This window comes from Pan paniscus, chromosome 8 (assembly GCF_029289425.2).
Source record: "Pan paniscus chromosome 8, NHGRI_mPanPan1-v2.0_pri, whole genome shotgun sequence".
Taxonomy (NCBI): Eukaryota; Metazoa; Chordata; class Mammalia; order Primates; family Hominidae; genus Pan; species Pan paniscus.
In genome coordinates this window covers 83,414,837-83,437,064 of record NC_073257.2, presented here as the reverse complement: position 1 = coordinate 83,437,064, position 22,228 = coordinate 83,414,837, and the positions used below count along the sequence as shown (strand labels likewise).

At 55.0% G+C, this 22,228-nt stretch overlaps 1 protein-coding gene and 1 long non-coding RNA gene across 3 annotated transcripts in view; both read right to left on the bottom strand.

The window, feature by feature from the left end:
• The window catches only part of UNC5B (unc-5 netrin receptor B), a 90,354-nt gene that overhangs the window by 15,937 nt on the left and 52,189 nt on the right, over nt 1–22,228 (bottom strand). For both annotated transcript variants that reach the window (XM_003815956.5, XM_003815957.5), the window contains exons 2-5: nt 6,847–7,071; nt 2,027–2,170; nt 1,461–1,564; nt 25–205 (exon numbers count right to left, since the gene is read on the bottom strand). In XM_003815956.5, the coding sequence (XP_003816004.3) occupies nt 25–205; nt 1,461–1,564; nt 2,027–2,170; nt 6,847–7,071 (654 nt within the window). The remainder of the gene's footprint in view (nt 1–24; nt 206–1,460; nt 1,565–2,026; nt 2,171–6,846; nt 7,072–22,228) is intronic.
• LOC129393220 (uncharacterized) lies at nt 12,381–16,925 on the bottom strand. Its single transcript, XR_008619951.1, has 3 exons — nt 16,854–16,925; nt 13,300–13,435; nt 12,381–12,428 (listed from the first exon to the last, which is right to left on the bottom strand). It is a non-coding gene; the product is annotated as an uncharacterized LOC129393220 (long non-coding RNA).

The window sequence follows — 22,228 nt, the reverse complement described above, 5'->3', positions numbered from 1 at the left end:
CCTCCCACTCCGAAAGGCCCGCACCGTAGACGATGACGGTGGCAGTGGTGCTCCGGCGTTTGGCCACGATGTTCTTGGCCACGCAGGTATAGTTGGCAGTGTCCGACAGGCGGGCCTGGCGGATGATGAGGTTGTGGTCGATGGTGAGCAGGAAGTTGGTGTCCTGGGTGGGGTCGATGACATCCTCATTCTTGAGCCATTCCACCTGCAAGAGTGGGGGTGAGGGGGCAGTGAGGGCCCAGGACAGGTTTGATCATAGAAGAAGGGCAGTTCTACCTGGGTCCACGCCATAGTCGTGGCAGTGAGGCGGGGCCTCGGTGGGACTATAGCACTGGACACTGTACAGCTCTGGGGTTAAGAGCACCATTTGCCAGCTGGGTGGTCTTGGGAGGGGACTTACCACTCAGGGACTCAATTTCATCAACTGCAAGATGGAATTGAATAGCACCTACCCCATAGGGATCCATCGCGAGGATTACATGAGTTAGCATGTGTAAGGTGCCGAGAACAATGCTCAGAGGAAGTTGAGTTAAACTAACTAAATAGGCGCTAGCCAGGAGTATCTGTCTTCATCATTAACTCCTCCCAGCTCTGCTAGCCAGGATGAAAAGCCTGGGAGGTGATACGAAGAAGGTCCCCGGGTCTGGCAGACCTGGGTCCAAACCCCAGCTCTGCCACTCACCAGCTGCCTCACCCTAGGTGGCCACTGGGCCCCTCCCAGCCCTGCTTCCCTGCTGTGGGATGGAATGGTAACATCCACTTTGCAGGGTTGTTGCAGAGACCAGCGTGCTAAGTGCCTAGCATATATGGGCCAGGGGTATTTGTCTGAGCCCACTACGCAGAGGAGGGTTTGGGCTGGGAGAGGCTGAATGATGAGTGCATGGTTTTGGGATCAGAGAGGGCTGATCCCAGGCTGGAAGTCAGGGTCCTGACTGCCCCAGCCGTCCACTCTGCTGGGCAAAGCTGAGATGCAGCTCTAATCCCTGGACCACCAGTGCAGGGAGTATGTCTGGAACATAGGTAAGGATGGCGAGAGAGGACAGCAATCCAAAGACTGTGGTTTCAGGAAGGGGTGATCAGCTCGTGGGGGAGAACACACTCACACACACGCATGATGGGATCCTTTCGCATCCAGAAAGCTGGGGCCTTGGGTTCTGGGTGGGGCAGGAGATAGAGACTGAGCTGGAGGTCTACCTAAGGAGCCCCTGAGTTCTGGGGATTCCTGCCTTAGCCACCCCATCCCGTGGGGTTATGCCTGTGGCAGACCCAGCTGGGATGTGGCATTGCTGCGTTCGACAGAGGTAACAGTTCTCTTCTCTGTCCTAAGCCTCGATCTCATCTGCGAAAGGGGCAGGGCTCTGGGAGACTAGCACCATGGCTGGTGGTAAATACCATGCCTGCCTGGCTTCTGCAGGCATGGCCACAGGGCCGTGCTCAGTGGTCCCTACGTCCCCGCTCACCTCGGCCACAGGCACCCCCTCCGGCGGGCGGCACTGCAGGAGAACCTCATGGTCCAGGGGCACCTCCTTGCCCAGGGGCTCCTGATCGAAGTTCTTGCGCAGGTCTGGGAGAAGCGAGAGGGTCCCAAGGCAGTCAGGTGCGGGCAGGATCGGAACCTGATGTGCTACACTGTAGCCACTGGGTGGCAGTGCAGACCCAGGGTACTGTTGATGGGCCCACCTGGCCTTTGCCTTGGAAATTTCCTCTTCTCCAAAGGAGGCGCCTCACTAGGCAGACTTGGGGGAACAGGGTTCCCTCCCTGACTCTGGGATCCTAAGCATATAGTGGCTCAGGATGGGGGAGGAAGCTGCCAGCTTCTTTTATACAGAAGTAGATGAAAAGAGGCCTAGGTTCTGGGTCTAGGAGCCCTCTCTGAGCTGGCATCCATGTGCTGGGATGTCTCTGCCGTGGGCATCCTCAGCCAGGGATGCTGGAGGAGGCCCCACAGATGTGAAGTTCCCTCTCCAGCATCCTCAGGGATGGGGAAGGTTCCTGCAGGGACAGGGTGGGGGTCAGGGTGGCGTACAGGCGATGCGGACGTAGGCTCGGCGACTCTTGGTGGTGCCCGCAGAGCTCCAGGCCACGCACTGGCACCAGTAATCCTCCAGCCCAAAGAGCTCCTCCACCTGCTGCCGCGACACCTCGATCTGCACCTCGCGCACCCGCAGGCCTGGGAGGAGAAGAGAGAGCCTTCAGGGGGCAGGGGCAAAGCAAGGATGTGAGGCACAGGACACCCCCGGCCTTCCACCTCGGATCCTGCTGGCTCTCTTGCCCAAGTGCCTTTCCCTCCATTCCTCTTGTCTCCTGTCTCCACCCTGGCTCAAGCTTCATGGCCACTCACCTGCACATTGCAGTGGCTAACACAAGCCCTCTGCCCCTCCAATGCATCTTCTACCTGGCAGCTAGTGTCATCTCCAAAATGCACAAGTGGTGTGTCATTCCCCCCGTTATGAGACCCTTCATGTGGGGTCTCAGTGGCCTGCAGGTGGGTAGGGTCATCCCCAGGAGTGGCTCTGAGCTGCACTGTGCATCCACCATCCCCATCCCACTGCAGCCTCACTGGGTGTCTTCCAGGCCCTCATGTTCCCTGGCTCTGCAGCCACGGGGCCCTTGCACATCAGTCCCCTGCCTGGAATCTTCTGTCTCCTCTGGGACTGGTGGCCTCCCAGTCCCTGCCAGATTTCGGATCAGCCTCACTTCCCGAGGAAAGCCCCCTCCACCCTGCGCCTCCCCCACAGCTCTCCCAGCACTGCTCGGCACTCCCAGCACTGTGCCCGGAAGTTCGTCTATGCAGCAGTCACTCCCCTCCCCAGCTTCGTCTCCTCCCAGCACCCACCATTAGCTGGACTCAGATTATTTATGGACGCATTCATGTGTTAAATGTCTGTCTCCTGCAGGAGAACAAGATGGGGCTTTGTCCTGCTTGCTGCTGTGGCCCAGGGCTTGGCACAGAAAGGGGGCTCAGCACGTGCAGAGGTGGGATGCCTGCTCTCCCTGGTCACTACTCAGGCCCTGTGGGCCTGGAGCTGAGGAAGTCCCTCTCCCAGGGAGCCCCTGATCTCTCAATGGCTCCCCGGTCAGGGCCTGGAAAACTCCCTACATAACAGGACCTACCGGCCTACACAAGGGGGTCACTCGGTTTTCTGTTAACCATCCCTCAACGAAGCCCTCCATGCTCAGGAAAGGGGGGAACCTGCCAGGAATGGGGACGTTCATCTGAAGTTCCTCCCCAAAGGTTACAGAGCCCTCTTCCTCCTCCAGGAAGCCTCCCTGACTGCCTTGTGTCTCAGAATTTCTAAAGCTGCTCCCCCTGCCACGATGTGTCCTATCTCATCCTCTCATTGCACCATGGATTGTTAAGGTATGCACAGCCGGTGGCATGGTGGGTAAGGACAGGGTTGGATGGCTGGACAGGTTTGCGTCCTGGCCCCACCCTCAAACCCCAGCTGGGTGACCTTTGTGAAGTTACTCAGTCTCTCTGAGCCTCAGATCCCTCATCATAGTAAACTCTCAAGGTAAACTCTAGACAAGTTATGGTGACTACTCCGCCACAGCGCCCGGCCCGGGCCAGACACAAATATACTCTGGCAGGTCATCTGGATCTCAACCAGCTTCTTCTGTTACCTTTGAAGAAACTGAGGCTCAGAGAGGGTAGGTGGCAGGCACCAAGTCCGCTAGCAAGCTGTTGCAGAGCAGAGGTCAGCTCCCTGGTGTCTTTCCCAGGTTAGAGCTTGGTCCCCTAACCCACAACTCCTCTCTTCTTTTTTTGAGACGGAGTCTCGCTCTGTTGCCCAGGCTGGAGTGCAGCGGCGCAATCTCGGCTCACTGCAACCTCCGCCTCCTGGGTTCACACAATTCTCCTGTAGTCCCAGCCTCCCGAGTAGCTGGGACTACAGGCGCCTGCCACCACGCCTGGCTAATTTTTTTTTTGTATTTTTTTGTAGAGACACGGTTTCACTGTGTTAGCCAGGATGGTCTCGATCTCCTGACCTCGTGAATTGCCCGCCTCGGCCTCCCAAAGTGCTGGGATTACAGGCGTGAGCCACTGCGCCCGGCCCCACAACTCCTCTCTGGACCTCTCCTGATGAAGTCATTGCTGTAACTCTCCTATTGTTGAGGAGGGTGGGGTCCTTGTGCAGGGAGTCCAGATGGGGGACAGCCCCGTCCTGATGGCCAAGGATGTAAATGGGAGGTGGCTAGGGGTATGCCATCCAGGGAAGAGGCTGCTTCAGGGGTGGGTGACAGTGCCTGCCTGCCATGGCTGCCCGCAGGCTGGCTCCACAGTCAATGATGCATGACCCAGGGAGCAGAGCCCCTGCCCCTTGCTTACCAGACTGTGAACCTGTAAGAGTGTGCCCTTTTAAGGGGGTCATCCATGCAAGAAGGTTTCAGCAGCACCAATAGCTGGATAGAAGGAAACAACCACCAGGGAGGAGGCGTGACACCTCGTCCATGATCACCAGCAAGCAGAGATGCAGGGAGCATAGGACAGGGACCTTCGGTCTCCCAGGCTTGAGACCCAGCATCAGACTGCCCTCCCAAGCATGGCAATGCCTGGCCCAGGACACCCAGGGTCGGGCTGCCTGCCCCAATCTGGCATAAGCTGGTGGGGGGCTGTTCTGCCTCTCCTGGCCCCCAGCTGTCCTCTTCTGTGTTTTCAGGCCTCAGACCAAGGCTAGAGAGTAGGAGGCTGAAGTGGAATCAGGCCCCACCACTGCCAAGGAAGCTCTGCCCATTATTTGCAGCTAATGGGGACAACAGTGCCCCAATTTCTAGGGCTGGCAGGGCCTGTGTGCCTGGTGGCAGGGTTGGTAAGGGCCATGCTGTTACTATTAGTAATAATCACAGGGTTATTATTACTATGCTAACGGCCTGTGAGGGGCCCCAGCAGGCACACTGTTCCCTCGCCTTGCCTGGACCCCGATGGCTGACCTCTGATACAGGCCAGAGGGGCTCAGTGGGCAGAGAGGTAAGGACCGTTTGAGAGAAAGAGGCCAAGGAAAGCCCGGAAAGAGGACAGAGGAAGCAGGTGTTTATCGACTGCCTGCTGGGCCCTGGCATGCTGTTCTGTGCTATGTGTACGCCACCTGGCTCTACCCTCACCAGGACCTTCAGTCAACTTCCCAGTTTACGAAGAGAAGAACTGGGGCTCAGAGAGGTTGAGTGACTTCCCCAGGGTCACTCAGCCAAAGAGTGGGGGCAGCTGGCAAATATGTGTTGTTTTGTTTCCCCTTAAAAATTCCTTTTTCTAGCTGGGTGTGGTGGCTCACGCCTGTAATCCCAGCACTTTGGGAGGCCAAGGCCAGGGGATCACGAGGTCAGGAGATTGAGACCATCCTGGCTAACACGGTGAAATCCCATCTTTACTAAAAATACAAAAAATTAGCCTGGCATGGTGGCACGCGCCTGTAGTCCCAGCTACTTGGGAGGCTAAGGTAGGAGAATTGCTTGAATCTGGGAGGCGGAGGTTGCAGTGAGCTGAGATTGTGCCACTGTACTCTAGCCCGGGTGACAGAGCGAGACTCTGTCTCCAAAAAAAAAAAAAAAAATTCCTTTTTCCATTTTTATATTTTGGGTGAGCATGGGACTCCAAATCTATTGTTTAAAATTATGTTTAAATTGTGATAAAATACACATTCTATAAAACTTAGCATTTTAACCATTTGTAAGCATATGGTTCAGTGACCTCGAGTACATTCTAGAGTATGGTTTTAAGCCTGACTGTTTCTGAAATCTGTGAGCTTTACATGACAAAACAGAAACTAAAGAAGGGGGAAAGAAGGACAGTGAGACAGCATGTCAGGGAGACAGAGAGTGAGACAGAGAGAGGGGGATGAAGAGAAAAAGAAAGAAGCAAAACAGGCACATAGGGAAAAGAGAGTGAGAGAAATGAGCAGGGAGAGGCAGGGAAATAAACAGAGCTGAAGAAGGAGAAAGCAAAGGATCCAGAAAGAGACGGGAAAAACAAAACAAAACCCAGGAAGGCTACTCGGGAGCCCCCTGAGTCTGGGGTAGGCTGGCTCTGTCAGGTGACTGAAGGGGGGGTCCCATCTGCCTGTCTTAAGCCCCAGGAAGGGCTTTTCACCCCGAGGGCTCCTGCACTATCAACAGGGACCTGGTGACAAGTGAGCAAGAGCCCCTCACTTAGACTCGAGGGCATCCTGGGGGCAGGCCCAGTTCTGGGAGATGTGGGGAGCCCCAGGGCTCTGCCTCCTCCTCTGGGAGTACCGAGAGCTCCCCACATATCCGAGAAGGAAGGGACCCCACGCTTCCTCGAGTTTCCCAGTTTCGGCTGCTCTCCTCTTTCCCTCCAGATTTGGTCTACATCCCAGCACCACTTGGATGGTTATTTACTTAATACTATCAACTTTTTCTTTTTAACCTAAAACAATTTATTTCAACACAGGAAATGCCATATCATTATTGTGAATGGAAACCAGTATCACTTTCCACAAACAGAAGGGAACTGTAAAAATAACGATTGCATTGAATTCTGGGTCGGTGCTGTGGGGTGCCAGGGCTGTGAGGCAGAGACCTGCCCTCTTTGTTAAACAGGGAGATTAGCAGGTGTTTGGGAGGGCTCAAGAACCCCCACCTGACGGGAACTTGCTCCCTAACAGAAGCAGAAGGATGGAAAGTGGAAAAGGGAGTGAGGGCTCACAGGGCACTCGGTGCTGTCCAATGCAGTGGAGATGGTCCCAAAGTCAGGCTGGGACACGTGGCCAGCACTTGGGGAAATGCTAATCCAAGGGGGCACCATGGCTGTGTGAAGTCTCACATGGAGCTAGGCCTGTGCCTCTGGGCCTGGGGTGTCCTGGGGTGCCCAGGCAAGTGGGGTGGGCTCACCGGTGGCCTCATCCAGGCCTTCCTGTGTGACGTGGTCGTTCTGGCTGACCCACTCGCCGTTGCACTTGAAGTAGATCTGCGTGGCGGGGAAGGCGCGGCAGCGGAGCTCCACAGGCTTGTTCTTCACAATGTAGGCGTCCTGCGGCTCCTGCAGGAAGTAGGGCAGCGGCTCTGCCGGCGCTGACGGGAAGGAGTCAGGGAGCACCTCGCTGCCAGAATCAGTGCCTGCAGAGTGAGTGGAGACCTCCATGAGGCTGTGTGCTGGGAGGGCCCTGTGGCACACCTCACCCACCCCGGGGGCCCACCGCAGACGAAGAGGACAGAGGAGGCAGAGGTGGGGCAGCCAGAGCCCTCCTGGGGACGTAATCTGCAACCGGGGTCAAGTCTGGCACTCCTGCGGCCTCAGTTTCCCATCTTGCCCTGCTTTTAAGAGGCTGGGCTTTATAAAGAGCCAGTTCCCACTCTGCAATGCTGTGTGACTGTACTTCATTATAGACAGAGAGGCCAAGGAGGTCCCGGGAGGGGAGGCGATCTGTCTGGGTGAGGACACCCCTTGGGCCCCCCCACAGCGTCTGCTCCACTGTCCCTGCCCGGCTTCTATCCAGTTCCTCATGGTGACGCCACCAGATGCAATGGGCTGGAAACGGGGCTGGAGCTCAAACCAGGCCAGCTCTGCCCTGGAGTCACAGCTGCCCTTTGCAGCCCCTGCCAGGCTGGCAAGCGGGACAGGAGCCAGGGCTGCGGGGCAGGGGTGGGACGAGCCGGCTGAAGCAGGCCTGGACTCCACGGTGCTCAGCCCCCTGCAGGTCTCCTCCCCCAGGGGAAGCCCTCCTTCCAGAAGCTTCCCCACAGAGCTCACCTCCCATGGTCTGTGGCTCTCACCCATCCCTTGGCCTCTTCTTCCCAACCCCCACCCCAGCCAGATCCAGCCCTCAGCACAGCAGATGAGGAGACTTCAGAGCAGACGGGGGCTGTGCCTGTGGCAGTCTCCTCCCACAAAGGGGGCCAGATGGAAATCCTGGCCCACCGTCTCCCTGGAAAGAACTGCACCTCAGGAGGTGAGACAAACAGGAAGGGGGGTGTGGCCACCGCCAGTGCCCAGAAGCGGGGGAAACCAGGCCATTGACCTGCTGGTTTACAATCCACCTAGAAAAACGAATTTTCCAGTGCCAAATGCCAAATGATCAGGTGGCTGGGCACAAGCCGTTGGGGGCTTGTCCTCTTCTGCTAACTGCCCAGAGGACACAGTGAATGAAGCTGTGGGGTGGCGCATGGCCGCCCAGCCCCTCCAGCTAGAGGCCCCACCTACAGCAGAGGGAGGGGAGAGGGTGGTGTCCCGGGAGGCCTGTGTGGCCACTGGGATCGTGCACTTGTTCTCTGGTCTAGGAGGCCACATCTGGCCCTAGGGAGTCCCCCCTACAGTCAGAGGGGCCAAGGGGACACCTGGTTTTCCAAGAACAGAATGTCTGACTATGCTTTCTCTTTGTGGACCAGGAGACCATGCTGAGACTGGGGAGCTTAGGAGAAAATGCATGAACTATCACTGGCTTGGGGCCAAGGCCCTGGGCAGTGTGTGTATGGGCGGTGGGGGTGGGGTAGCTAACAAGATGACACATGACTCCAGCTCCATCCAGCATGTTCTGTAGGGCCCAGGGAGAGAACCTTAACTCCTACCTCGTTATGTCTGATGAGCACAAGAGGTGGACACCCTTACCCCGTCTCTGGGCTGCTCTGAGGATGAGATAAACATGCATGAACACCTAGCCGGGGCCTGGCACACAGTAGGTACATGTTGCTGCATCGAACGAACAACTAAGGCTCACCCAGCATCAGGTGCTATGTTTGCAGGAATTTAAATTGTTAACTTATCGAATTCTGGCACCAACCCTGTAAGGTATGTTCTATTAGACCCCATTTTAGAGATGGGTAAATGGGAGGCTCAGGGAGGTTAAGCAACTTGTCCAAGGTCATACAGCTAACAAGAGGCAGATCAAAAGTTTGAACCTGAGAAAAGACTTCAGCGTTTGGGCTGTTGCCCCAGACTCCACACCACCTATCATTGATCTACGTAGCTCTGTAATGGTGTAGGTGTCTCCACACCCAGGAATCCTAATAGCACCCTGACAGGGCCAGAACTCCACAGTCCACAGGGCTCTCTCATCAAGGGACCTGCAAGGCTGGAAATGTCCTCATTTCAAAGCAGAGGAAACTGAAGACCATTCAGATGGTTCCCATGACTTGCCCGAGGTCACCCGGTGAGTGGGTAGCTAATGTGGGAAGAGCAAGGCAGATTCCTGAGGCCAGGCCAGGGCTCCCTGACACCTGCTTCCCACTGCCAGGTACAGGGATACATTCACTATAGGCAAACTGGTAGCCCCCTAGGGCTGCTTGGGGATTTGATGAGGAGATGACACAGTGACTTGATCACAACCCAGGGAGCTGAACATTGGCTTTCAGTGGCCTGAGAGCTGGTTGCTGTGCATGCCCTGAGATGGCCACTGAGGCCTCCCTGCCAGGCCAGACAGCTCTGAGATAGCAGGATGGAGCCAGGAGGGCATCTGGGCAGCAGAGAACCTGCCAGGCTCCATGCCCATCACCCACCACCAGCATCTTGTCTCCGTCTCAGCCCTGAGGGGTGTAGGACAGAGCTCTGCCTTCAGACTCAAGAGGCCCCTGGGTCTGAACCAGCCCCTTGCTGGCCTCAGGCAGCTCATCTTTGAAATGGCAGGATTGAGCCTCCCTCTGGGGGTAGGTCATGGCCACAGGAGAAGGGGCATGGGGGCCCATGGGTGCATGTCACGTGCCTGCCCCCATCTTCTAACCGCACCACCCCCAGCCCCGGGGTGACAGCTGCCTCTGTGCTCTGCAGCACTGCAGGCTGTATTATGACTTTGTTTTATAACTCTAATGCAGACCATTTATTAAGTGGGTGCAGACATGACTGAGGAAAGCAAACATTAGACATCCATTAGTGCAGCAGGCCCTGCGTCTGGCAGCCCCACCGCCCCACTCTTCCTACCCCGCCCCTCCTCTCAGCCCTGGTGCAAAGATTCAGCTCTGGCCTTGGCAGGGGCGCAGGCCAAGTGTCCCCTCTGTGCCTCTCTGTTGCAGCAGCACCGGATGGCTCTTGATGTAGCTGTTGCCCTCTTGCTGTGTCCCTATACCCTAGGTGTCCTGGAGGCAGACACTGCCAGGACATAAGGAAGAATGAGAGACCCACCTGAGGTTCCTGCCTGGAGGGACCATTAGTGGACTCTGCTGGCCAGCACACAGCAGGTGCACAGTGAATGCAACTTCAGTAAGGGAGTAGGCCAGGCGCAGTGGCTCACGCCTGTAATCCCAGCATTTTGGGAGGCCGAGGTGGGTGGACTGCCTGAGCTCAGGAGCTCGAGACCAGCCAGGCCATCGTGGTGGAACCCCATCTCTACTAAAAATACAAAAATTAGCCGGGCATGGTGGTGTGCACCTCTAATCCCAGCTACTCGGGAGACTGAGGTGGGAGAACTGCTTGAACCCGAGAGGCGGAGGTTGCAGTGAGTGGAGATCGCACCAGTGCACTCCAGCCTGGGAGACAAAGTGAGACTCTGTTTCCAAAACAACGAGAGCCCTCACTTCTCCTTGGCCCTGGCTTGGGCCCCAGTGACTGAGGAAGGCTTGAAAGGTGGGCTAGATGAGAGCGACCTATGGCCAGGCTGCACGGATACCAGCTGGGTGGGAGAATAATGGGGTCTCGGGGTTCCTGGATGCTTACCCTGCCAGGCGCCGCTCAGAGGGTGGTTCATATGAACTCAATGAGCTCCACAATAACCCTAGACAGAGATGCACAAACGTTTTGATTTTTAGTGCCTCAGTAATTTTTTTTAAGCTATCCCAAGGCCAAAAAGAAGTCCCTAATAGGAATGTATTAGGTAATTAGATCCAAACAGCTTTGTAAATATTTATACCTAAAATCTTAGGATAAATTGAAAGAAAAAATATATTTTTATACCATTCCTAATAGCCACAAAGACTTACGAACGGGGATGTGTGCACCTGTCGGGCACTGCACAACTTCTCAAACTTTGGAATCCAAGCGGACACCACTACTCTTACTGTTTGTCATGGGTTACTCAAGTGCCACAATCCCAGCTTTGCAAAGATATGGTGCCAAATAAAGGAAAACAGAGTGATATGATGCTGAAACTGAGCTACCTGGAGCTACTTGTTGGTGCAGTGTCTGACAGCTGTCTAGTATTACTGTGTCTCCCACATTAAAAATATCCCACAGCTTCCCTGTGAGTGTGCTGATGAACCCTGGGATAACTTGGCACATAGTTTGGGAACCACAAGCCTATGAGTTGGATATGATTATTATCCCCACAGTGCAGATGAGGAAACTGAGACCAAAAGTGTTTAAGTGACTGGCATAGAGCTATAAAGCTAGTAAGTGGCACCACTAGGGGGCAAATTCAGGTGATCTGATACTAGAATCTGTCTCCGAGCTCTGCTGAACTGGAAATGGGCATTTAGGTCTACTATGTGCTACTCCTTGCAATTCTTCCCATTTTACAAATGAAAACGTGGGGCAACAAGGGACATGAAGGGTCACCTGGTCGATGGCAGGAAGCAAGGCTTGAGCCATGTCTCTCAGCCCTGCCTCCCTGGCCTCTCTGCAGGACTTCCTGCTGCTCCATCTCTACAGAGGAACCACATCTAAGACAGGCTCCCCTAGAAGTCCTTGCCTCAGCCAGGCCGGATCTGGGTTTCCCGCTGGCAGGAAAATTCCCACATAAAGTGTTTTTTCCCAATAGTAGAACTCGTTTGGGCCTAAATTGCAAAAGTGCAGCCTGCCTTTAAAGCTGCATCCAAGAATGGTCCAGATATCCCGCCAAGAAGCTATGAAAGAAGACACATCCCTGCACAGATGTAAGACAAGACAGTCAAATGAAGGACACGAAAGATCGCTGGAGGCAGAGGCCCTGGGTTTGCATCCCAGCTGGGGACTGGCATTGCCGTGTGGCCATTCTCTCCCAGGCCCTGGAGTTTCTGTCTGTAAAATGAGGAGGTTGGCCAAGTCAGTCTCTCAAGCCCTCCTGTGCTTCTAACACTTTGAGGTTTAAAGATCCCTTATGGGGAATCTGTTCATGTGTGAAAATGTCCTGTTGAGTAAATTTTTTTCTTCAGAAAGCAAATTTGCTTAAATTAGGGTCACTTTCCTTGCCATTGCTATACGGTGGTCCTAAAGCAGAGCGTAGGTAGAACCCAGGGAAGGAGGAGGAGGAAACACTGTTGGGCTCGCCTAACCATGCTCCAGCCCACCCATCCCAGGCCTTAGATCAAAATGACCACCAGCACCTCTGGATGGGACCTCCGAGGGGTGCCATCCAAACTCTCACCTCTAATTTGCCTTTACCTGCCTCTTTATGAGGTCTCTTTATGAGGTCTCTATATGAGACCTCTTTATGAAGTCTCTATAGAAGTTACTTAAAGGGCCATCTCATCCAACGTCTCCCATCAACTCCTTAGCCAACCTTGACTCACATACCTGTGGGGATGGGGAATTCATCACTGCTTTTCTCAGCCAGGTTCTTCTTCGGACAGACCTAATAGTTAGAAAAGCCTTCCTTACTCACAGCTGCAATTTGAGATTCAGCCATTGCTAGACTTCTAATTTCTATTTTATTTTATTTTATTTTTTGAGACAGAGTCTCGCTCTGTGGCCCAGCTGGAGCGCAGTGGTGCAATCTCGGCTCACTGCAACCTCCGCCTCCCGGGTTCAAGCAACTCTCTGCCTCAGCCCCCTGAGTAGCTGGGATTACAGGCACCCGCCACCACAACTGGCTAATTTTTGTATTTTTAGTAGAGACAGGGTTTCACTATCTTGGCCAGGCTGGTCTTGAACTCCTGATCTCATGATCCAACTGCCTTGGCCTCCCAAAGTGCTGGGATTACAGGCATGAGCCACCGCACCCAGCCTAGAATTCTAACTTCTAAACTAACTAAACAGCACACTTCTAACTAAACAGTGCACTTCCCAGTCTGGAGGTTGCAGCCTGGTCCCCCAGTCTGTCTTATCCAAATATTCTCTAGAAGACACAGTTTTATACCTCTCACCTCCATGCTGGCTTCCTTATGGACAAGTTCCTCATGTCACCCACCCATTTAAAATGCAGGAGGGTGAGGTGACCAGGCTAGGGTCTAGAGGGCACCTTCCTGCTTCTGGCAAGTCTGTTTTGAGTCAGACAGCTCAAAGCCTCCTTTGCAGTTTTGGTGGCTGCTCCTGGAGGGCAGGGAACACACTATGCTCTTCCTGGTGTCCCCCATGGGCGACAGGGCGCCCATCTAGGAGTGGAGTGGAGCTTGTCCGACAGCAGGCCCTGTGCCCGTCTGTAGGCTTCTTCCCAGGGGCTGGGCCTGTGCAGTGCCTGCTGTGGAGACACAGGCTTGTATAAGAGGTGTCAGAATCTGACTCACCTGGATGAGCAGGAGTGAGGGCCCAGGAGGCGAAGGAATGACTTCAGGACAAATGTAAAGACACTGTACCTCTCAGAGGGTGTTCTCAGAGGAGGGGGTGGCTCCAACATTCCTGAGAGGGAGATTGTCACTATCCCTAGGAGAAGCCAGAGGAGTGCTGTGGCCCTTACCATGACTCTGAGCCTGGGCCCAGGCTGACCCAAGAGCCAGCAGTCCTGGTTCCAAGCCTCACCCTGCACTGTGAGACCTTGAGAGGTTGTTTGACCTCTCAGAGCCTCAGTTTCCCCATCTATAAAGAAGTGATAGCAGTTCCTGCTCTGTCAACTTTGGGGTATTGCTGTGAAAGGTCAACTGAGAAAACAGATGCAAATATCTTTCTTAACAAGCACTGTGGGCCGGGCACGGCGGCTCATGCCTATAATCCCAGCACTTTGGAAGGCCAAGGCGGGCGGATCACCTGAGGTCAGGAGTTCGAGACAAGCCTGGATAACATGGCGAAAGCCTGTCTCTACTAAAAATACAAAAATTAGCTGGGTGTGGTGGCAGATGCCTGTAATCCCAGCTACTCGGGGGGCTGAGGCACAAGAATTGCTTAAACCTGGGAGGTGGAAGTTGCAGTGAGTGAGATCTCACTATTGCATTCCAGCCTGGGCAATGGAGCAAGACTCCATCTCAAAACAAACAAACAAACAAACAAACAAACAAACAGGCAGTGCACGTGCCTGGGAGTGGCAGCAGGCAGGAGCTGTTCTCTAGCTGAACTGTGTGTGGGAGGTCAGAAGCCCCACAGACTGTTTCCTTGGCCTGGCACCATCTGAGCCCAAGTAGACCAGACACAGAAAGTCAACGTTCAGAGAGCCTGGAGCCCCTGGAGCCCCGCGTTCTACCGGATCAGAGAGGGGAAGTGACTAATGCAACACCACACAGCAAATTAACAGCCAAGCTGGACCAGAGCCCAGTTGCTGATTCAGGACTGAGGAGGGACAGGGGGCCCAGAAAGACAGCACAGCCATGGCAGGGTTGTGGGTGAAGGCTTGGGCTCTGTAATTCCCATGCCTGGGATGGAAATTCCTGCTATCCATCTCAGCCGGGTCCACTTCCGGTCAGCCCTGTTGCCCAGGGTGGAGACCTCAGAGGGAGGCTGCTGTGGTCTGGTAGGGAAGGCCTTGAAACCCCCACCGCTGGCTTTTGTCCACAGGCCTGGGACCCCCAGGCTTCCACCAGGGGTGGGCATCTGTAGCCATGCAGGGCTGTGTGTCTCCAGGGCTGACTGGCTCAGGACAGGGAGGGGAGGAGTCAGGCGGGAGGTGAGGACAGAGAAACGCCCCACACTGGGCACATTTATCATCAGCAATCACAGTCTTTCTCTAGCCCCTGGACACCGGCTAATTCTCCCCAGACTTGACCTCCCACTGCATGGAAAATCTCTCCCATTCACTGCGTGGCTGATGTGCTCAGTGGGGAGTGGGGAGAGTTGGGGGAGAGGAGCCAATTTATTATTATGTTTTAAAAACACACAACCTCACATGGATGGACCCCTCTCTGGACACAAAGCCCTTCCTCCATCTGGCCCTGGCTCCTTGCGGCTGTGGGGTTCAGCAGGGGCCCCCCTCGGAGGCGGTCACAATGGCCGTTACCGATGACAAATGGGGGCTGGCGGGCTCGGGGGACGCCAAGTCATTCCTAACAAAGGTGGCTCCTCACGCAGCCCTTTTCCCACACCCTCTGCACCCATCTGTGCCCTGACATCACTTCCTCTGCTGTCACAGGAAGTGGCTTCGCCAAGGTGGCCAGCTGGGGCAGGGGCCTGCATCCTGAAGGGGGTGTCCATCTGCTCCTGTGAAACGTCTCCCTCGAAGGACTGTGAGGCAGGTGAAGTAGTGGATGGGAGGCTGGGGTCGAGGCCCCAGGGCAGGTGCAGTGCTGGGATGAGCCCGGGCCTGGCTATGGGGGCCACACTGCTTACAGAGCTGGAAAGGGCACTAGAGTCACTGGGTCACTGGCCACCCTGACTTCCACCCCCAAGGCCCTCCCTCCAGACCCTTCCTCTGGCTTTGGGCTCCTTTGGCTCAGTCTTGGGGCTAATTTTTGGTTCCTTTTCCAAGTTTCAGGTCCGATGGGGTCACTGTGATGGAGGCCTGGGCCCTGAGGAGGGGATATTCTGTTTCCCCTTCTTTTCCCAGACAAGGAGCTCAAAACCCTTTCATCCATGCTCCTGCAGATAATAAGCATATTCCCACCACCTGGCACTGAAAATCCTGTGTGTTCCAACGAGACAGTGCACATTATTGTCAACACAATGACCTGCGAAGCTGTTCCATTTTACAGATGCGAAAACGAGGCAGAAGAGTGAAAGGGCGTGTTCGAGGTCACAGCCACCAAAACCCAGCAGGGACAGCTATTGTTCTGTCCTCTCAGGAGCTCCCTAGCTTGCTGGAGGGGACGGGGTCTCAGCTTCCTGACTCCAGCACTTGGCTTCCCTTGCTCTGTGGACCTGCCCCTCCCAAACCGAGATCCAGGAGTAAGGCCTGGGGCCAGCCTGGCCCCCCACTCAGTGACAGGTGGCGAGCCCCCTCAGACACACACGCTCACACCAACAGGCCCACACATGCCCAGCCAGGTTACATCCACAGCTATCTCTGGGGACAACCTGAGAGCCCCACCCAGGCTGGGACCGCAGCGCCTTTCTCAGGGTGGGCCTATGTTAATGCTGCTGTCCCCCTAAGGCAATGGCAGGCTCCCCACCTGTGACTCAGACCTGCTATTTTATAGGTCACCTCTCCCTGACCCAGGGTTGGCATGGGGTGAGTTTGAGCTGCAATCTTAGACTCCGCCAAGCACCCAGTTGTTCAGGTCCCACCTGGGAGGGTGCCTGGTGGCTCCCTTTCCTTCACCTCACTTTCAGTCCGTGCTGCTGGAGGGACCTGGTGCTGCCAGATGAACCTGGAAGATGTGCCTCACACTGCATGACCACCCCCACCAACCACTGCAGTCTCCAAGCCCAGGTCTTCCCGCCTGGACCCTTCCTCTCTCTGGGCTCCCTACCTTTCCTTTTGCCCCTAAAATCCACTTTCCTCTTAACACCAGAGTGATCTCATAAGAGAGAAACCCTGCCCTCTAGTGGTGTACAGCCTCCTGCGGCTTCTCTGTGACCCTGGAGAAAGTCCTAAGCTACCCAGAACCCTCTAACTTCATGGACTCACCAGTCTTCCCTCCCTCCCTCCCTGCCTCCCACCCTCCCTTCCTCCCTCCCTCCCTCCCTCCCTTCCTTCCTTCCGCAGAGTCTCATTCTGTCACCCAGGCTGGAGTGCAGCAGCAGGATCTCAGCTCACTGCAACCTCCGCCTCCCGGGTTCTCCTGCCTCAGCCTCCCAAGTATCTGAGATTACAGGCACATACCACCACGCCCAGCTAATTTTTGTGTCTTTAGTAGACACGGGGTTTCACCATGTTGCCCAGGCTGGTCTCGAACTCCTGACCTCAGGTGATCCACCTGCCTCGGCTTCCCAAAGTGTTGGGATTACAGGCGTGAGCCGCTGCACCCGGCCAACTCACCTATCTTTCACTGTGCTCCAAGCCCCACCAGGCGTGTTTTCCTGGGACATGCCTTGCTTGTTCCAGCCTCAGCGCCTCTGCTGGTCTCTTCTTTTGGAGCGCCTCCCCCAACCCCTCCCACAGACACATATTCTCTTGGCTGACTCTTTGTCATTGAGATCCCAGCTCAAATGCCACCTCTCCAGTGAGGCCTTCCCTGACCACCCAGTGAAAATGCACCATTGTCTTTCCTCCCTGTGCTATCTCCCCAATGCCATTTTTTTCTCTTGGCAGGCTCACCTCCCTCTGGAATGACCTGCTTTGTGTATGTGTTTGTAAGCTTGCTGTCTGTTTCTGGACAGAAAGGAACTTGCCTTTCTGGAAGGCAAGTTCCTCGAGGGCCTGGGAATCTTGTTTGCGGTGTAGATGGGCCCACTGAGGACACAGGACAAGCACTGGGGTGGCAGGTGGAGGGGGAGGGAGCAGTCAGAGGGGGTTTGGGCAGCAGGAGCGGGTAGGAGGGCTGACCTGGGCTACAGGAGCCCATCCCTTGGGAAATTCCATGCTGCAGGACTCCACTAACTGATGGAACTTCACAGACCATCTAATCACTGCCCTCAAGGATGGAGACCAGAGAGGGTGTGGTCTGGCTCCAGATCACACAGCACCTGAGCAGCAGAGCCAGAAACAGAAACTGCGCACCAGACACCCAGGAAAGGAGAAGTTGGGGGGGGAGGGGACTTCATTTTTCTAAACTCCTTTTTTTAATTCGAAACAGATTTTTGGGTTTATTCTGATTACAAAGGTAGTAGCCTCACTGTATACAATCTAGAAAAAAAAAAGATGAAAATAAAAGCCGCCCCATTCCCACCCCAGCTGAGTTACACTGGATGTTGATCCTCTCTGACTTTTTTAGATGCATGAATATTTAGTTACCTAAATCTGGTCTCACCATGTAAGTTGCATATCCCGTGCTTTCCCTTAAAGGCTATTGACTGAGGACTTTTGAATCATAAGCAGAACACGCTGGGCATCTCTCTCCGTCTCCCCCCACCAGCCCCCGCACGGTCACACGTGTCAGACGGGTGAGGGCCAGCTGGGCTGCCTGCTCCTGCCACGCGTTTCAGGTTGCTGGAGGAGCTGAAGGACGCAGAGTTGGCACGGGGAGTGAGCCTGGCAATGCTGTCAAGTTGGCTGTGTGTTTGGGTTCTGGGCAGGAAGATGCCCAGTGTCCTGTCACTTTCTCCCAGAAAAGTCCAAAATGCCTTGGTACAGTCTTGGGTCTAGGGGCTGCCCGGACGAGGCCAGACAGGACAGTGCTTACATCCCCATGCCGCCCTGAAAGCCCAGGGTTAAGGCTGTTCTTAGAGCACCCAGGGCACACAAATTTCCCGTCTCCCTCAGCGCCACGCTCTAGAACCGAACAACCCTTCCTTGCAAAGGGGAGGCAACTGCCAAACACATTTCCAAGTGGAAAAACTGCTGCAGTCCTTGCCTGTTGCCTGCTGTCAGCACCACCACCAGGAGGCAGCTCAGATCCTGGACTATGGGGCCTTCAAAACTGCATCCAAGCCCTTCACCTCCAGTCGGGGACCCTTCACCTCCAGCTGGGGACCCTTCATCTCCAGCTGGGGACCCTGAGGCCAGACAGGGGCAATGACTTGTGCAAGGGCAAACAAACAGTCTGTGGCTGCAGCGTCACTCCTATCTTGGCATCACACTGGCATAAAAGAAGTCACAGAAGGGACAGAGAAAAAGGAGTGGCCAGACTCTGGCCTTTGCCAATCTGTGAAATGGGCATGAGAAGGAGAGGGCAAATGGGCGAGATAAACAGAGGTAGAGATGGTGCCATGAGGAGAGGGAGAAAGAGCCCCTGAGAGCGCCTGGCAGTATAGGGGTGAATAGAAGGGGTCCTTGGAACTGGGTAGGGGTTTCCCCTTGGATTTTTCTGAATGTGGAAGCCACTTGGATTCCTGCTCAGTCCCCAGGGGTGAGGGAGGAAGGCAGCCATCTCTGGCCTCCATTCCCAAGGCAGGACTGGGGCTCAGGTTCCATGGGCCCCGGGGAGGGCAGACCTTGTAGACTCAGAGTCCCAGGAACATCCTGGGGACCTCAGAGGAGTAGTAACTTGCCTCAGATCACACAGCAGTTAGGAGGCCAAGCCAGGACTGGAATGTGGGCATCCTGGCATGCAGGCCATGGTTCCTGTGTTTGCCTCTCTGGTCCCAGTGCTGGGAAAGACCCCGGCCCTGGGTTTGGGTGAGCAGCTGAGTTGTCAGCTGGTGAGATATGGGGAGACAGGTGGCACTGGCCAAGGGGAAGGCCAGTGTGGCTGCACAGATGCACTTCAAGGGAGGCAGATGGTGAGCAAGCACTCACTCCCATTCATTCATTCATTCATTCACTCATTCATCAAACACTTCCTGGGGGCCTCCTCTTGACCATGCCTGTGGTGAGGCTCAGAGAGCAATAACCAAGCTTCAGTTCCACAAGTGGGAAGCTCACAGCAAAGTTTCAAGGTTAAGAATCCAGACATCGAGACTTCTTAGACCAGTGCCCAGTCTGCCTCCAGCCTACCCCCATAGCCATGTAATGGTCCCTTTGCCTGCCCACCCACCATCAGTGCAGAAATCACTCCATAGCTCTTTCAGTAGCTGTCTCCTCCTCGGCCAAGGAACCAGCTCACTTTCTCTAGGAAGCAGGCTTTAACTACTTCCAACTTGATGACTATAGGGATTTTTCAATCTCCAGGCTCTTATAATCCCATGCGCTTCTTGAGGTGAAATGCGTTGGTGCTGTCAGTGACTCACAAGACAACCCCTGGGCAGCCACTTCCCTCTGGGCCTCAATTTTCCTTTCTGGGAAATGGGACCACTTTTACTTGCTTTGACTGACAGGGCTGTTGGAAACACCAAAGTCAGAAGTACAAAAATATTTTGCCAGCTGGGCAGCCCTATGCACTAGCTAATTTCTATAACAGGAGTCCCCGTATCTGTGGGGGATACGTTCCAAGATCCCCCGTGGATGCCTGAAAACTTGAATAGTACCAAGCTCTAGACAGATGATTTTTTTTTTCGATCTGATCATGGAGACAGCCACTGAGTGACTAAGTGACGGATGGTGTATACAGTGTGGACACCCTGGACAAAGGGATGGTTCACATCCTGGGCAGGATGGAGTGAGACAGTGGGAGATTCCATCATGCTACTCAGGATCACACACAATTTAAAATGTGTGAACTGCTGATTTCTGGAATGTTCTCTTTAATATTTTGGTGTCACAGTTGGCCATGGGTAACTGAAACTGTGGACAGGGAGACCTCGAGTAAGGGGGGAATATTGTACTCCATTCTCAGGAAAAAACAGTGAGTGGACCTTCCAGGCTGCCAGGGTCCCGGCGAGCCCCACACCTCACCTCCACCCCTGCCCCAGCCTCCCAGCTGCTGCCTTGGCCCACTCTGTGATGACACAGAGCTGCAAAAGGCTGATGCAAGCTAGAAGGAGGGAATGAAACAGACTCGTGTGGGGCGGATGGAGTGCCATCTCCAGCCCCGAGGGACGCGCGTCCCTGCTCCCGCCTGCTTGTTTGCACCTGCTGATGTAATCGCCGGGCCGCCTTGGCTCAGGGCTCGGCCCGCTCCCCATGTCCTCTGAGTGAGCAGCAGAGGGAGGGCGCAAGGGCCAGAGGGCAGGCATCCAGCTGAGGACACCGTGAGAGGGCTCCTCCAGGAGGGGCACCAGGAAGCGGGGAGGGTGAAGGGGAGCAAAAAGCCCAAAACCTGCAGGAGGTTAGCCAAGGAGAAGGCGCTCTGGAGTGCGTGGGACCTGCTTCAATCCCATCCTGCCCCCATTTGCTGGGGGAATCACCCCCTGCCTCTGAGCCTGGTTCCCCTCACAGCTGCAGGATCTCATGAAATGAGCCTGGTACATGCCAGGCACTAAGTTTGTCAGTTCCCTTCTAGGGATTTCTTGAGGAGGGATAAGGAAGTATGAGGTAGGGGTGAAAAAAGAAAGGATAGAAGCACGGCCTAGTGACAGGAAATACCAGAACACTTTTGGGCCACCAGTTCAGTGGGTGACTCTGGGCCCTAGTCTTAGCTCCTGGGACCTCGGTTTGTTTCTCTGTAGAATAGGTGCACCTTCACCATTCCCACCTCACAGAGATAGCTAGAGGCCAGAGGTGTGAAAGAAAGTGTGGCATCACACTAAGGCATGTGGCCAGCATGGGGGACCTGGGGACAGCCAGCAGTCAGGGTGGGGTGGTGCCTCACCAAGAGCCTGGGGTTCCCAGAGGCTGGGCAGGCCCTTACCAAGCAGTGGAAGCACAGGGAAGGTGGAGCCCGTCCACTGTGCTCGCTGCCCGGCTGGCCCAGAGCCTCTCCTTAGGGAGGAAGAGGAGCGCACGGCTCCCCTGAGGCCTCCAATCACCGTTGAAAACACACGGGTGGAGGGGAAGAGAGCAAAGACATGTCCCTGGAAGCTTCCAGGCCACAGCATGCAGCTGAGGCCCCCATGAGCCCAGGGTCTGGGGATCGCCACATCACAGTCATTTTCAGAGCTGGTTTCCCTGAGAAAGCGGCGGAGAAAAGTTCTTAGTTCACGCGTCTCTCTGGTTGGCATCATAAGCTCAGGGAAGACAGGGAGCCCCTGCTAGACAGGGCAGGCCAGGTGGGGAGGAAATGTCCATCCCAGACACCCCTGATGCCCTCAGCCTGCAAGGGTTACCTCTGTTACCCGGGCCCCTAGTCCCGCCAGGTTGCCCTAGAGGGGAAGCTTCACCCCAGCTGGGATTAAACGGCTTCCCTGGCCACAAAGAACCACCTTTCCCTTTAGTACCTCTTCAGCGCTAGCAGGTAATTCAGGTAATGAGTTAACAGCTACCATTTACAGTGCTAACTAGCTCTCAGGTTCTGCGCCAAGTACTTGGAATAATTATCTAACTGAACCCTCCCTGCAACTCTTTCTGGTAGGTATTCTTATCATTAGCCCCAGTTTGCAGGCACAGGGAGATTAAGTTACTTGCCTAATGTCACAGAGCAGGGTTGTCAGCATTTGAATCTGGGTCTCTGACTTTAAGCCCATACTCTTTTTTTTTTTTTTTTTTTTTTTATAGAGACAGGGGTCTCACTATGTTGCCCAGGCTGGTCCCAAACTCCTGGGCTCCAGCAATCCTCCTATTTCGGCTTCCCAAAGTGCTGGGATTACAGGTACGAGCCATGGCGCCCGGCCAAGTCCATCCTCTTTAACCTTGGTGCCAGTGGTACTCAAACCATGGCCTGCACCAGGACCACCTGGAGTGCTCGCTAAAACCCAGGCTCCCGCCCCCAGGTTCTGATTCAGTCGGTGTGGGGTGGGTCTTGAGAATGTACATTTCTAAGAAATGTCTAGGTGCTGCCG